Source organism: Benincasa hispida, chromosome 3 (assembly GCF_027475165.1).
Source record: "Benincasa hispida cultivar pf3 chromosome 3, pf3_genome.v1.1, whole genome shotgun sequence".
Lineage (NCBI taxonomy): Eukaryota > Viridiplantae > Streptophyta > Magnoliopsida > Cucurbitales > Cucurbitaceae > Benincasa > Benincasa hispida.
In genome coordinates this window covers 56,800,710-56,818,793 of record NC_143480.1, presented here as the reverse complement: position 1 = coordinate 56,818,793, position 18,084 = coordinate 56,800,710, and the positions used below count along the sequence as shown (strand labels likewise).

General features: G+C 34.4%; 1 protein-coding gene across 1 annotated transcript; it reads right to left on the bottom strand.

Annotated features, from left to right (window-relative positions):
- Window positions 1-1,361: 1,361 nt before the first annotated feature.
- Window positions 1,362-1,700, bottom strand: LOC150037396 (uncharacterized). Its single transcript, XM_090311987.1, has one exon. The coding sequence runs from the start codon at window positions 1,698-1,700 to the stop codon at window positions 1,362-1,364; it is 339 nt and encodes a 112-aa protein (XP_090168113.1).
- Window positions 1,701-18,084: the final 16,384 nt, after the last annotated feature.

The window sequence follows — 18,084 nt, the reverse complement described above, 5'->3', positions numbered from 1 at the left end:
AATGCCTCTTGCCAACGCTTCGACCAACATGCGTCCAACATTATAATCTCTGCGCATGGTTGGCCTTCGCTTCAATGCTTAACTCCTTTAAACCACTACCTCATCCTCATCTCATGCATTTAATGTTTCCTAACACCACACGTATTGTTTCTTTTTGACTTCATACTTAGCCAAATTTTCACTAGTCAAGGCTTAACTTCAAGCTACTCAAAGCAAATCTCTTCAACATTTAGAAATTTTCCTTCTCTTTAACATAGAACTTAACTTATACTTAGTTAATTCCATTAGTTACTTGCTTTAGTAGGAAAATTGAGATCTTGGTTTCACAGTTTCTCAACCTCGGTCTTAAATTCCTTGCACTTTTCAAGAGCTTCAGACTTAAAATGAATTAGGTAAATGTAAACGTACCTTGAATAATCATCCATAAAGCTAATGAAATATTCATAACCTCCCTGTGCTTTAACACTTATCGGTCCACAGAGGTCTGAATGCACGAGCTGTAAGGTTTCTTTGGCTTGAAGACATGTTCCAGAAAAAGATCTTTTTGTCATTTTTCCTTCGAGACATGACTCACATGGCGGTAAAGAGACATCTTCTAACTTGTATAGAAGACCACTTTTAGCCAGTCTCTCAATCCTATTGAGATTAATGTGATCATGTCTCAAGTCCCAAAGATAGGTACTCTGAGAAATGTGTTGCCTTTTTCTTTGAGTTTCGACTATTTTAAATATTTTTGTGTCATATACAACTTCAACTTTAGGTGGTTATAACTTATATAAGTTACTTTTTAAGTGTAGAAACGATTTGGATATCTCTTTTTGTAAAGAACGCTTCATTAAGACAAAAATTTACTTTTTACAAATCTTCCAACAAATAGAAAATAGATATCAAATTTCTTTTACAATAAGGTACATCAAGAACATTTTCTAAATGCAGATTCTATTTCCAAAAGTTAACTTAACAGCTCCCACTGCTTTTGTTGAGATACACTCCCCTGATCTAACACGGAGAGTAATCTCATCTTCTTCAAGTTGCCTCTAGGAACTAGTTTCTTGAAAAGAAAAACAAACATGATTAGTGGCCTCTGAATCCAATATCCAGGTAGAATCTTCATTCTCTACTATAAATATTTCAATAACCAGTAAATCTAATTTACTTGGTTTTTCTTTTTCAGCTTTCTGTGCAGTTGGAGCCTTCCCCTTCCCAGTTTTCTTCTTTTTCTTTTGAATACCTCTATTCTTGGAGAAAGAAGGGCTAGATTTACTCCCAGAAGACGATTCTTTCTGAGGTTTCCCCTTTAAGGTGGAAGCAACATTTTCTTCTGCCTTTGAAACTTTATTTTTCAATAAAGATTTGTAAATCTAGAGTTCGTTGACAGATGTGGACTGTTGTCCAAAAACTCCTTGCAAAGAGTCTGTGATCTTTTTTGCAGTAGCTAACTTCTCGTGCTTCTTAGACAATACATCAGATATACTGGTTAAGATATAAACTCGAGCCTTCTCATTAGCTTTGACCCATCTGTCATACGTATCCCAAACTATTCGATTTTCATTGGGATTAGGGGATGGAGGACACTTCTCCGTTAAAATGAATTGGGGATCATCTATTACTAGTATCTTGTTGATATTCGATTTCCAAGTTCCATAATTATCGCCATTAAGTTTTTGAAAAGCTAACAGTTGTGTAATGGATGATAACATTGCTAAAAAAGTAAACAAATTTATTAGAAAATTTCTTTTTAATCCAATTTATTTAGGAAAAATAATGTACCCATTCTCATTATTATTTTACTACGATACTTCAGTAAGTCTGAATAGTCCCCACCAATGGGCAGTTGACTACTCCTTCATTGAATCAAAACATTCTTGACTAAATACTAATACCAGAATAACTCTTATCCTTATAGTACTTAGCTACCGTTTATTTGCTCGAGAACTTTACTAACACTTAGTAAGTGTTGTAAGTGTATACCGACCACTTTCGAATTGCAGAGATCAAAATCAAACAAGCCCTTGAAGGAGAAACAATTGTTTGAAAATGGACCTAACTAACCCTATCCACTTATGGAGCTCACGGTGTTTCGAATCCTATGTTACAACCCTCCGAAGGGATAGCCGTTGCCAAATGACTAGCAAAGGCTCGCATAAAGCCAACCAGCACGCGCAATATAGGAATCTCATGGTGTGACATAATGGAAGAGACTATAGGACGTATTGCCACACACCCTTCACCCATTTACTATGAACTGCTTCCTCTATTCACCTTGTTGTTGACCCATGCAAACACTTTTCGAAGGGAGGTTGCCGCTAATATGTAACGACCGGATCCTTACATACTATGGTCCGACTGCTACGACATCATGCTTAGACTTTTCTATTATGAGATGACTTTTGGTAAAAATCTCAAAAGAAAATATCTAAGATTTTATTAATTAGGTAGAAAACTATATAAAAAGTTTATTTTACAAAATGCCAGGATCCATAAAACACTAGCGTAGTCATATAAAAATGCATATGCCTATAATAGTGAGTTTGATGGTTGGCCATTTGAGCGACGTCCAGTTCTGCCACCTACGCTGTGTCCTTACCTACAAAGTCTGTAAAAATAGGATGAGTATATAATATACCCAGTAAGTAGTTCTCACATAAGGTAGTGACTAAATGCACAATCATATGTAACGTGTCCTAAAAACATATGATTGGGACTGAAAACATATAATAACATGTGGTGGTCGGTTATGCTTCTAACGTAAATTTCTCCGCTCTGATAGGAAGATGAGGACTTAGGCAGAAACTAGCCCATCTGATGATTAGCGGATTATGCAGTTAGTAGGGCCAGAGTCGCATCCAACATCAACCATTAACATAAACGTAAGATTGGACTAGAGGGGTGCAACCATACATACCCTGTTAGTCCCTAGCATAATCGTGATATAGAATTAGGTCTAGAGGGGTGCAACCATACATGCCCTGCTAGCCCTAGAATAATCTTGACATTTAATTTCCTGTATACAAATCTGGGTCGTTACATAATAGCAACTCGAAGTCAAGCACGGATCTCACGATGTGAACTCTTAGGGACGTGAGAGCTAGAAATAATATATCTCGTATAATATTAATCTGCCACTGAAATATTCTATCTTATAAAAGATTGGGTATTTACTTGGTTATTAATCGGATAATATTTAACAACCTAAGTCTAGGTGATTTTTCCTAGTATAACTCTTATATCGGGATTAATCTATGATGTCTACGTGATAAACCAATTTTATTACCTTATACCACTCATGCATGCTCATAAAACAAGGGTTATTGACTTAGACGCCATTTTGATCTCCAGGTAGGAGGTGTTCCATAAACCGTCAACTTAAGTACCCCTAACCTTAGACCAGATCTCCCCAGGTAAGTAAATAACTCTTGTTTTACAAGTAATCGATCTATTCTAACTCTTAAAAAGGTGATTGAATTGCACTAGTTAACCCTAGGTGAGCATGCATCTTATCTTTGTTATAGATTTTAAAAGTTTAGGTTATTTTATAACAATTATAAAACAAATTATAACATTTATAACCCTAGAAAATTCATTTATAACATGCTTCCTTAAATAAACATGCTTTAATATAACACTTATATTAAAACCTATCATGCATACTATTTACATTATAACACTTATAACATATAACAAATGCATGACACAAGTTTATCCTACGATGGGGTTTTTAAAAAACTATTTGGCATACTTTATGCACACATAATCAAACAAAGTTATACATCACATGTATAATAAGTAAACAACACTAAGGTGGATTGGTTTTGGCATTAAAAGCAAACAAACAGCTAAACTATTACATAAAGCAGCAAACAGCTTCCTCGAACCGGCTTTAAACACTTTAAACCAATCCAAACCGGCCAAAAATCACTCAAAACGGCTTGAAAACACCAAAAACCAGGTTGAACCCGAATTTTCCTAAAACTATTATATAATTGTAAATGATACTTCACCTAGTTCTTCAATTTTGTCGGTATTGAGCTAGCAAGGAGACCCGATGGACATACAGATCATGGGCTCCAACGATCTGAGACTAACTGGTCAAACTCTTTAACCTATTTAATCAACATTCATTAACTAACAAGACTCTCCACTATAGCTTGTAGTTGTACTTCCCTCACTGTAGATATATTATATGTTCATATTATCTAACCATCATAAATTCTAGGAACGGAAAGTGAGTACCATCTCTAATACATAAAATTTTGATGCTTTCAAAATAAACTATAGTCTTTAAGCCGGTTGATCTTCTTGAATGATCGGCCTTTGCGCTTGTTGATCTTCTTGAATGATCGGCCTTTGGGCTTGTTGATCTTCTTGGATGGTCGGCCTTTGGGCTTGATGATTTTCTTGGATGGTCGGCCTTTGGGCTTGATAATCTTCTTGGATGATTAGCCTTTGGGCTTGATGATCTTCTTGGATAATCGGCCTTTGGGCTTGATGATCTTCTTCGATGATTGGCCTTTGGGCTTGATGATCTTCTTGGATGATCGACCTTTGGGCTTGTTGATCTTCTTGGATGATTGGCCTTTGGGCTTGATGGTGGACGATCGGCCTTTGAGCTTGTTGATCTTCTTAGATGATCGGCCTTTGGGGTTTTTTATCTTCTTGGACGATCGAACTTTGGGCTTGTTGAACTTCTTGGATGATTGTCCTTTGGGCTTGATGATATTCTTGGACCATCAGCCTTTGGGTTTGTTGATCTTCTTAGATGATCGGCCTTTCAGCTTTTTGATCTTCTTGCATGATCAACCTTTGGGCTTGATGATCTTCTTAGAGGATTAGTATTCGCACGAGGCTTTTGGAGAAACTTGTTTCGTAGAGTTGAACTTGAGTTGGCATTGATGTTGATGTTGATGTTGATTTGATAAGATGTGGTTCATGATGGTACATAAAGAACACATGCACAACGAAAGCGATGAAATAGACAACATTCTAATTTCATTAAAAAGAATAATAAGCATGCAAAGGGTTAGAGAATACAACATTTAAAGACTCCACCGCAATCTTCCTCTCCCAAGCTCGATTGACACCACGAATGGTAAATCCTGCTATTCTTCGGTTAAAGAACACGATTTTGGGACCATTATGTTAGTGAAAATAAGGGAATTTCACTATATTAAGTAGGAGAGTAAAGAGAATTTGGTGGAAGAATTAAAGTTAATTGTCAATGAAGCATTATTTTTTAAAATTTCGAACACAAAGGCTTTTGTAGAGAAAACACATGAAAAATCTCATTTTGCATGTCTTCTACCTCAAACTTCATTAGCATATAATCTTTAGGTGTCAAGCTTGGGAAATGCCACTCCAAAGTCCACTTAGTTAGTGGGAAAATCCAACAATTGGATTTTTCCACAAACTAATTTTTTAATAATAAAAAAAAATTCAGAATTTGGAAATTATTTAATCAAAAAAATTTCAATTAAATAAAAATAAACAAATTTAATATCATATATTAAATTGTATAAGACACATAACTTTGATTAACCACATTAATCATGTTTAAAAAATACTTTCATACTAATGATCAAGTATACTCTAAAAAATAATTAATTAATAAATTAATTATATAAAATGTCTCAGGAAGCATACATTAAAATCTTAGCTCATAAGTCTTTCTGGTTTGACTGAAATCTTCAAAATATCAAGACTGGCCCAAGCTTTCCCGATAGCTCGACGATTTTGCTTTTTCATCACTCTCCAACCTGATTTCTTGAAGATTCTTCTCCGACAGCCCTACCCTTATACCTAGACTCTCAGAGCTTTCAGGTGGTTTCATAATCACTCAAAATGCACGAGTATTCTGGGAGAATTCCCTGTCCCAAGTTGATGCTACTTCTAGACCTCATGCATGCTCATAAACCAATGATCTCTAGGTAGGAGGTGTTCCATAAACCATCAACTTCAGTATCCCCAATATTAGACAAGATCTCCTTGGGTAAGTAAACAACTCTTGTTTTACAAGTAATCGACCTATTCTAACTCTTAAAAAGGCGATTGAATTGCACAGGTTAACCCTAGGTGAACATGCATCTTATCTTTGTTATAGATTTTAAAAGTCTAGGTTATTTTATAACAATTATAAAAGAAATTATAACATTTATAACCCTAGAAAATTCATCTATAACATGCTTCCTTAAACAAACATGCTTTAATATAACACTTATATTAAAACCTAGCATGCATACTATATATATTATAACACTTATAACATATAACAAATGCATGACACATGTTTATCTTGCGGTAGGGTTTTTTTAAAAAACTATATGCATATTTTATGCACACATAATTAAACAATATTATACATCACATGCATAATAAATAAACAACACTAAAGTGGACCGGTTTTGGCATTAAATGAAAACAAACTGCTAAATTATTACATAAAACAGCAAGAAGCTTCCTCGAACCGGCTTAAAACACTTTGAACCAATCCGAACCGGCCAAAAACCACTCGAACCATCTCAAAAACACCAAAAACTAGGTTGAACCAGTCAGACTGGCTCATCCAGGTCAACTGAACCTATCCAGACCATCTGGACTGGCTGGTCAACATACGCATGGGTCGGTGGGGCACGAACCGGGTCTTGAATCGGGCGCACGGGTTGGTCGGGTTGACGAGATAGCTAACGCACGGGGACTACTGATGGAGCGGGGTCGGATGGGTCATAAAAGGGTCGAACACGGGTCTGGACGAGGCATGCATAGGGGAGCACAACGAACCCGATTGGAAGGGCGCTGCGGGTCCGATGTTCGGGTCTAGACTGGGTCTGGGAGTAACTTTCGGGTCCGTGAGCTTTTCTTCACCAAAGAGAAGCTCTCCTCTTTCCCAAAATTGAGCAATTACAGCCGAAAAACGACTCTAGAAAATTTATAAACTCTTTGCCACACATTAAAGCTCATATACATGTGAGCAATTACAAATTTTAACAAGAAATTAAATGAAAACTAATACCAAAACTGTAATGTATCCACTTTAGTCAACCAAACATTCATCACATGAATAACACCAACCAAAATGCAATAAAATGTTATAAGCATGCACTGATACCATTTGATGGAACATAAAGAACGCATGCACAGTGGAAGCGATGAAATTGACAACATTCTAATTGTATTAAAAAGAAGAATAAGCATGCAAAGGGTTAGATAATACAACCTTTGAAGATTCCACCGCAATCTTCCTCGCTTGATCGACACCACCAATGGTAAATCTCGCTATTCTCAGGTTGAAGAACACAGTTGTGGGACCATTATGTTAGTGAAAATAAGGGAATTTCACTTTATTAAGTAGGAGAGAAAAGAGAATTTGGTGGAAGAATTTAAGTTAATTGTCAATGAAGCATTAGTTTTTTAAAATTTAAAAAACAAAGCCTTTTGTAGAGAAAACACATGTAAAATCTCATTTTGAATGTCTTCCACCTCAAACTCTATTAGCATGTAATCTCTAGGTGCCAAGCTTGGAAAATGTCACTCCAAAGTCCACTAAGTTAGTGGGAAAATCCAAGGATTTTTCCACTCACTAATTTTTTAGTAATAAAAAAATGAAAAATAATTTTCAAATTTTGGAAATTATTTAATCAAAAAAATTTCAATTAAATAAAAATAAATAAATTTAATATCATATATTAAATTGCTTAAGACACCTAGTTTTGATTAATCAAATTAATCAAGTTTAAAAATACTTTCAAGCTAATGGTCATGTATACTCTAAAAAATAATTAATTAATAAATTAATTATATAATTGTAAATTATATCTCATATAAATACAATTTTTCCTAAAACCCGAATTTGAAAATTTTAAATTCTTACTTCACCTAGTTCTTCAATTTTGTCTGTATTGAGCTAGCAAGGAGACTCGATGGACAACAAATCATGGACTCCAATGATCTGAGACTAACCAGTCAAATTCTTTAACCTAGTTAATCAACTTTCGTTAACTAACAGGACTGTCCACTATAGCCTGTAGTTGCACTCCCCTCAATGTAGATATATTATGTGTTCATTTGATATAACTGTCATCAATAAGTTGATCCTTCACATGTTGTTCGTAACCTCAGCTAGGTCAAATACCGAAATACCCCTAAGTTACATCTTTTCTCCTTAAGTACCACTGTACATCTAATGAACAATTGATTTAGGATCATAATCACTAAATCCATTCCCTTTCAGGCCAATGAGTGGATGGGGTCCCTTGTTCAAGACTCCGGATCAACCCTTAAGGGAACAACATTTCTACTATCCCTAAAATGGGTAAGAATGAATTCCATCTTGCAAATTCTATGTCCCCAGCCATCTACCTGGTCTTATCCCTGAAATGGGAGGCATATTAATTAACGATGTTGGGCCTACCCTCACCTATGCAGACCAAGGGACAATCGCGAATAAGCAGGAGTTCGTAGACAACTTAGGATTCAGATCACGTTATCTAGGTCATTAAGAAGTGAAATTAATCAATGTTAATAGTAAACGTTGTTAATACGTAACAGTGATTATTTCGTGGTCCGTCTTACACAATTTCATCGTGTAGAACACTCCCGCTCTTATGTCTCTATATGAACGAACTGATCAGATCGTTTATGACACTTTACAACATTTGTAACAATCATAAAGCGAGTCGTATTCGATAGTATCTCTAGAAATAGGTACCCAACCTAATCCAAGTAATTACGATGCCTAAGTGCACGAAATGCAATTAAAAATCATTTGAATTATTTATTACTTATTCAAATTATTTTTGTAATTAAAATTGTTCTATTTTAAAATTAATACATGTCTAAGCGAAAATAAATAATATTAAAAACAAAATAAATATTTTAGTTTAAAATAAAGTTTGAAATTAGAAAACAAAAATTGTGTTTTTTCTTTAATTCATAGAGGATTATCATAAAATTAGAAAAATAAATAATTACTAAATATTTTTCAAACTAAGAGATAATTATCATAATTTTTTAAAAAAGTAATGGATAAAATATTTTTATTTAAATTAAAGTTTAAAATTAAGAGGATATATATATTTTCTTTTGTTCTAAATCAAACTAAAAGATATCCCATTTCAAAAAATAAAAGAGGATTACCATGAAATTTTGAAAATAGTTTTTTTTATTTAAATTAAAATTTAAAATTAAGAGATAATCAAATGGTTCACATAAAAATAAAAAAATTTTAAAAGACAATTATCACAAACTTTTAAAAGATTTAATTTGATACATATTCAAGTATTTGTTTTCTTCCTATAAAACACGTACAATGCACATCGTATTCGACTAGTTAGCATTAAATGATATCAATTGATTTTCAACTGAATTATATTGTTTTGTATAAATGTGACCGTAAATATTAAAATGGAACAAATACATATTTAATAAACAAAATTTATATACTACAATTCTTACTAATTTCAAGTGTACTAAAAATTATAATGAAATGTTCAAAATTAATAAAATATAGAAATATTACACATAAAAAATATCAATTCAAAATTAAATTAATATATAAGTTTACATATTGAAATATTGAAAATTTTAATATTCAAAATTCAAAGTCAAAATAATTTATAAATATACATATTACAAATTTAAGAAATAATAAATTTAAACATATGTTTTTGTAAGATCATAATAAGAAAAATGTAAATTCGGTGGAACACAATAAATACTATAGTATCGTTTACTGATACAAACTTTGTATTCGTATGTCATCTATATATTATTTCCATCACATTAATGGTATAAAGTTGCCATTATATTACCCAATATATAATAAACGAACAATATCATGGGACAATGATAGTCAACTTAAACATGCCTCGATTGATTTTGGCATAAATCCTCAATCAAGAAGTCATGAATTTCAATTCATCCCCTCCAACTTGCTAAAATAAATAAATAAATAATAATATAATGAAAAAGTTGTACACTCAAGGTGAATCATAAATGTTATCATTATATTATTAACATATACAGGAGTTATATTTTTTCAACAATCAAATGAATTTCTTATTTTTATTATCAACTATATATGTTATTTAAAAATTAGCAAAAGTTATTACGATATAAATATCTTGAAGAAAAAATGATTTTAGTAATTTATTTTATTAATATATGATCATTCAATGACAAGTAATTAAGAAAGCAAGAAAAATTCCAAGGTATTACAATTGAAAAATGTGATACTAAAATACACTCATTTATGATTTATTATCTTTATCTCTATATTCTTAATAGATAAAGAAATCATAATTATTTCGTCACAGCCTAATAATTATAAAATATTAAAAGGCGATACAATTAAAATAGATAAAAGTTTAATTATTGAAATTAAGGAGATACAATTAAAATAGATAAAATTTACAATTATTGAAATTACCCCTTTTCATAAGACATTTTTATTCCTAAACTTGTAGACCCCCATTTTTCATATTGGTTAAATTTAAGGAGCGTGACTTTAAATATATTGTCACAACACCTGTAGTAAAATCAGTAACAAGAACTCTGAATTGAGGGGTATTGCGACAAATATCAGGGCTTATGACGTACTTATAAAGGCACCCGTCCATTTGCAGTAGATGGTAGAATCGGTGTTCTAGGATACATGATTTGGTGGAGGTGGTGGATAGTCTGAAATTTTTTTACTCGGCCCAGATGGAGGAATACGCATGCCTTTTGGTAATATTCCAAAATTGATCCTAGATTCCTTATGTAAAATGATGGGTGGGAAATGTGGTGAGGGAGGTGGATTGTCTGAAGCACTTTGACTCGATTCAGATGGAGGAATCTGTACCTCTTTTGATAGTATTCCCAAGCTGAAAGGTGGAGCTACGTAGTCTTCATCGACTACAATAACATTTCTAGCATCTGCTTGATAGATTGTATAATACATCCCAAAGAGTATGAGAGCACAAGCTCCAAAAAATACATTTGAAGGATTAATCAACATCATTTTTGTTGTATGTTTGCCCATCTTCATCTATTGCTTCCTCTTTATATAGCATTTGTTTTTCAATTGAAATGAAGGTAACATTTTCGCGTAAAAGCTAAAAATAACATTTTTAGTTTTAGAGAAACAATAAAAACACGGAATTTGTTAGAAATCTTTTTAGTAAAAAGCTTTACAATAAAACTAACAACTCAAAATTGACATTTTATTTTTGAAGTTTCTAAATGATGTTTTCTATTTAGTTTTCCATTATTTTTTATTTAAAAATCAAATATGTTAACCACTTGTTGAGTGCTTGTGTGATTGAATTTATTAAGTGTAAAATCAACGTGTGTTTTAAAAGTGATTTTTAATGCATTCATTCATAATCAACTTTATCAAACCCATAAAAGCGACTAACTTTTTTTCCTAATCAATTATATCACTCTTAAAAGTGATCTAAAATGAACCCTAAAACAATTCTATTATATTTGCATTCGATGATGGTTTAGAATAGCACATAAATGTGCCTTTTGAATATATTTTAAAATTGTCATGGTTTATCATTTATCTGTAAATTTTGGCAAATTTTTTTCACCAGGGGAGTGTTTTCTTCAACTATCATAATTTTGCCATTAGGCATAAATTGGAGTTTCAAGTAAAAAGAAGAGATGTTGCAGTTGTTCGCACAAAGTTTCCAGAGAAACTTAATTCGTGGAATTTGAACTTTGTATTTGTATTAATTTTGTGGAAAGTGAGTACCATCTCTAACACATAATATTTTGATGCTTTCAAAATAAACTATAGTCTTTAAGCTGGTTGATCTTCTTAAATGATCGGCCTCTGGGCTTGATGATTTTCTTGGATGATCGACCGTTGCGCTTGATGAACTTTTTGGACGATCGACCTTTGGGCTTGTTGATCTTCTTGGATGATTGGCCTTTGGGTTTGATGATCTTGTTGGACGATCGACCTTTGGGCTTGTTAATCTTCTTGGATGATCGACTTTTGGGCTTTTTATTCTTTTTGGATGATCAATCTTTGGGCTTGATGATCTTCTTGGAGGATTAGTGTTCACACGAGGCTTCAAGAGAAACTTTTTTCATGGAGTTGAACTTGAGTTGGTATTGATGTTGATGTTGATGTTGATTTGATGTGATGTGGTGCATGATGGAACATAAAGAATGCATGCACAACGAAAGCAATGAAATCGATAACATTGTAATTGCATTAAAGAGAAGAATAAGCATGCAAAGGGTTAGAAAATACAACCTTTAAAGGCTCCACCACAATCTTCCTCTCCCGAGCTCGATTGACACCACGAATGGTAAATCCTGCTATTCTCTGATTGAAGAGCACGATTTTGGGACCGTTATGTTAGTGAAATAAACGAATTTCCCTATATTAAATAGGAGAGTAAAGAGAATTTGGTGGAAGAATTAAAGTTAAATTTCTAGGAAGCATTAGTTTTTTAAAATTTCAAAAAGAAAGGATTTTGTAAAGAAAACACATGAAAAATCTCATTTTGCATGTCTTCCACCTCAATCTCCATTAGCATGTAATCTATAGGTGTCAAGCTTGAGAAATACCACTCCAAAGTCTACTTAATTAGTGGGAAAATCCAACAATTTGATTTTTCCACTAACTAATTTTTTTAATAATAAAAAAATGAAAAACAATTTTCAAATTTTGGAAATTATTTAATGAAAACAATCTCAATTAAATAGAAATAAACAAATTTAATATCATATATTTTAGACACAAAACATTGATTAATCACATTAATCAAGTTTAAAAAATACTTTCATGCGAATGATCAAGTGTACTCTAAAAAATAATTAATTAATAAATTAATTATATGATTGTAACTGATATCTCATATAAAATACAATTTTCCCTAAAACCCGAATTTCAACATTTCAAATTCTTATTTCACCTGAATCTTCAATTTCGTCCATATTGAGCTAGCAAGGAGACCCAATGGACCTACAGATCATGGGCTCCAATGATCTGAGACTAACCGGTCAAACTCGTTAACAAACAGAATTGTCCACTATAGCCTATAGTTGTACTCCCCTCACTGTAGATATATTTTATGTCCATTTGATATAACCATCATCAATAAGTTGATCCTTCACAGCTAGTTCGTAACCTCAGCTAGGTCAAATACCGAAATACCTTTGAGTTACATCTTTTCTCCTTAAGTACCACTATCCCTTTAATGAACAATTTATTTAGGATCATAATCACTAAATCCATTTACTATCAGGCCAACGAGAGGATGGGGTCCCTTGCTCAAGACTCGAGATCAGCTCTTAAGGGAACAACGTTTCTATTATCTCTATAATGGGTAGAAGTGAATTCCATTTTGCAAATTATATGTCCATAGCCATCTACCCAGTCTTATCCCTGAAATAGGAGACATATTGAGCAGCAATGTTGGGCTTACCCTCACCTATACAGATCAAGGGATAATTACAAATAAACAGGAGTTCAGAGACAGCTCAGGATTCAGATCAAGCTATCTAGGTCATCAAGAAGTGAAATTATAAATATTAACACTAAACGGTGTTCATACATACTAGTGATTATTTCATGGTCTGTCTTACACAATCTTATTATGTAGAACACCCCCGCTCACATTTCTCTACATAAACGAACTGATCATATGATTTATGACACTTTACAACAATTTTAAAAATCATAGAGCGGGCCGTATTCGATAGTATCTCCCCAAATAGGTACCTAACTTAATCTAAGTACTGTAGACGGTTTAGGCTATTTTACTCGAACTTCATCTAGTTTATGTCTCCACATAAAGTCCAAGTATTTATAACAATAGTCTAGGGTTTGTAGTTTATTGGATTTAAAGTTATTAAACAATCAACAACACTTGTCTGAATAAGCTTCATATATGTTTACTGTTTACAAAACTACGAGTTTTAAGACATACAACCCAACAAACTCCCACTGAAATTAGAACTCCTAGTGGGTTACAACAAAGTTGAGTGTTGTGTGAGAAAACTAAATATAATAAACTAAGGCATCCCATACCCACAATTTCTCCACTTGCCTTATTTATTCTACCCATAGTCCTAAACTCCTCAGGTGACCCACGAAAATCATAGCTTGGAGGGCCTTAGTAAATGGATGATCAGCAATATTGTCCTCAGACACTATTTGTCTCACAATAATCTCTCTCCTTAGAACGATCTCTCTGATGAGATGATATTTGCACTCAATATGTTTTCTACGCTTATGGCTTGTAGGTTCTTTGGAGTTCGCTACTACCCTACTATTATCGCAATACATAGTGATAGGCAGTTGCATTTCTGGAACAACTTCCAGATCATTTAGGAACTTCCTAAGCCATACTGCCTTCTTGGTTGTTTCACAAACAGCAACATATTCTGCTTCTATTGTGAAGTTTGCAATGCAGCTCTGCTTAGTACTTCTTCATACTACTGCTCCTCAATTTTGAGTGAACACCGATCCCGAAGTAGATCTCCTAGAGTCTATATTGGTCTGAAAATCAAAGTCAGTATATCCTGTAAGGATCAAATCTTTATTTCCATATACAAGCACGTAGTTCCTCGTTCTTCTGAGATACTTGAGGATATTCTTAACAGCACTCCAATGTTCATAACCAGGATTGGACTACCTACTGACAATCCCTACTGCAAAGCATATGTTTGGACGAGTACATAGCATTGCATACATCAGACTTTCGAGGTGTCTTAGAACATTGCTCCTTTGACAAGTGTATTCCATTCCTAAAAGGTAAAATACCTCCTTTGTAATCCTGTATATTAAACTTAAACAACAACTTGTCTATATAAGATGTTTGAGACATGGCTAGCTCTGTTCTTTCGGTTTCAAACTATTTGAATCCCAAGAACATATTGCTCTTCTCCCAGATCTTTCATCTGAGATTGGGTTGCTAGCCAATTTTTAATGTCAGCTAGGTACCCTACATTATTTGTAATAAGTAAGATATCATCTACATACAAAACTAGAAATGCTACATTGGAGTTGATGATCTTTTTGTATACACACGATCCATCAACGTTCTGTTCAAAGCCATAAGATTTGACCGCAGTATCAAATTTTATATTCCAGAATTTGGATGCCTGTTTTAATCCATAAATAGATCTCTTCAGTTAGCAAACCTTTTGCTCCTGACCCTGTTCAACGAACCCTTCTGGCTGGACCATATAAATACTCTCTTCAAGATCTCCATTTAGAAAGGCAGTCTTGACATCCATTTTCCAAATTTCATAATTATAAAAAGTGGCAATGGACATGAGTATCCTGATTGATTTAATCATAGCAACAGGGGAGAAGGTTTCTTCATAGTCCACCCCTCAACCTGGGTCGAACCCTTTGTTACTAAACGGGCTTTATAGGTCTATACCTTCCCCGTATGGTCTCTTTTAGGCTTGTAGATCCACTTACAATCGATAGGTCTTACCTCATCTGGTTTATCAACAAGTTGCCGGAAAGAATTAAAGTACATAGACTCTATTTCAAGGTCCATGGCTTTACTCCACTACTTTCGATCAACATCATCCATTACCTGTTTATATGTTAATGGATCCTATAAGCCATCATCAAGTATGTTGGCTTCGCTTTCAGTTAAACCCATATAGCGGTCAGGATGTCTCACAACCCTCCATCTAGGATCTCTCAACTCTCGAGTAGGATGTGATGGACTAGATGTCCTTGATCTATCTATAACTCTTGTTGATGAGCAAGGTTGATCAACAGCTGTTGTTGATTCGTCTGTAGCATTATTTGAAATCTCTTCCAATACTAGTTTACTGTGGGGTTTATGATCTCGAATGTGGTCTTTCTCTAGGAATGTGGCATTTGTCGATACAATTACCTTATCATCCTGATGATCATAAAACTGACCACCTCTCGTTCCTTTAGGGTAACCTTCAAACATGCATAATTTTGAACGATGTTCCGATTTTTTATGATTTTGCACCAACACGTGTGCCAGGCAACCACAGATCTGGAAATGACATAAACTAGCTTTACGTTCTGTCCATAACTCATAAAGTGTTTCTGAAACACTCTTAGAGGGAACGTTATTCAAAATGTAAGTTGCAGTCTCTACTGCATATCCCCAAAACGAGTTAGGCAACTGGACATAACTCATCATGGACCGAACCATGTCCAACAAGGTTTTGTTTCTCCGTTCAGTACACCGTTCTGTTGAGGCGTTCCTGGTGTTGAGAGTTATGACTGAATCCCGTGTTCTACATATAGTCCTGGAATTTCAAGCCCAAATACTCCCACCTCGATCTGATCGAAGTGTCTTAATATATTTACCTAATTGGTTTAGTCACACCCCACCCCAAGCCCACCTCTTGAGCCTAAGGGGAGGCGTGAAGGACCACAAATACAACCCTTTTGTGATACCTAATACTCATCTGAACCTCTTAACTCTAAGTAAACTTTAAACCAAGGATGTAAATAATAACTCATTTTATTACAACCAGTACAACGATTATACAACTCTCAGTCTTACAAAGAGTACAATAACAATTCTAAAACCTAGAAGAGTGACTGTGTAAAGATTTTTGACTGAATCTCGTGTTCCATCATATAGTCCTTGAATTTCATGTCCAAATACTCCCCACTTCGATCTGATCGAAGTGTCTTCATAGATTTACCTAATTGGTTTTGTCACACCACACCCTGAGCCCGCCTCCTGAGTTTGAGAGGAGGTGTGAAGGACCGCAAATACCACCTTTTTCTGATACCTACTGCCCATCTGAACATCTTTACTCTAAGCAAACTTTAAACCAAGGATGTAAGCAACTCATTTTATTACAACCAGTACAATGTTTATACAAATCTCAGTTTTACTACAAAGTTTACAATAACAATTCTAAAACCCAGAAGTGTGATTGTGGCTGTGGAAAACCTTGACCTTAGCAGCACCCTAAAACTCCTCACCTTTCGCTACCTGGGAAGAAAAACATGAACGAAAAGAATGAGCTTCATGAAGCTCAGTGAGTAGCAAGAAACTTCTAGAGTCTATTTCAACTAATAAATAATACAAGCATATCACCAATACGAGGTTAATACTCAAACCTCAACCTTGAATGAGTTTGATCTCAAACTCTACCTACACTCACAGTACATAGTCAACTGATACTAATCATAAACGTTTACTCTCTTGTGTTCCCTTTGTTTTTTATGTGCACGTAGCTCCCCGCTTATGGGCTTAGAAGTTGAGCCTGCCAACCCTCTGACAATCCCATACAAGGTTCCTTCCACAGGCTCAGGAACTAGACCTCTCGGTCCCCTGACCATCCCGTGAGGTTCCACTGAGGGCTCAAGAACTAGGTCTATTGACCTCCTGACCATCCCGAACACATAATCTCATTCTCATACTAATTACTCATTCATAGCATATACAATTTACTCTAATAGACATGCTTAAGACTTAAAGGAAAGTACCACTCACATTGGTAAGATAGGAACCTTTCTCTGAGATGTTCCTTGGTTTTCTCGGCTCGTTTTTGAACCCTAAATTCCATATTCAAATTCAAGCTTAGATTACTCACAGTTACAAGCCTTATTTCGAGATACTAAGCCTTATCTCGAGATACTTCCTTCTACATACATGTTTTGAAATCTTAGCTCTGAAGTCTTCGTGGTTTGGCTAGAATCCTCAAAACATCAAGACTGGCCCAAGCTTACCTGACAGCTCGACCCTTCTGTCGTTTTCTCACTCTCTAGCCTAATTCCTTGGAGATTCTTCTCTGGTAGCCCTACCCTAAAAACTAGACTCTCAAAGCTTTTAGGTATATTTCGAATCACTCAAAACGCATGAGTATTATGGGAGACTCTTCGTCCCAAGTTGATGCTACTTCCAGACCTCACTGTCCGACAACATCTATTCCTCTTGAAACTTCATGATCAACGCATGGTCTTGCTACCAACACATGCCCTTTATGATCAATGCATAATCTCCTCCAAATCTACCCTCTAACACTCTTCCTATTGTTCTTTGTATAGGATTTCGAGTTATGAACTGAAGAAACACCTTGTGATGGGATTTATAGGCCAAAGGAACCAATCCTTCTCATCTTTACTAA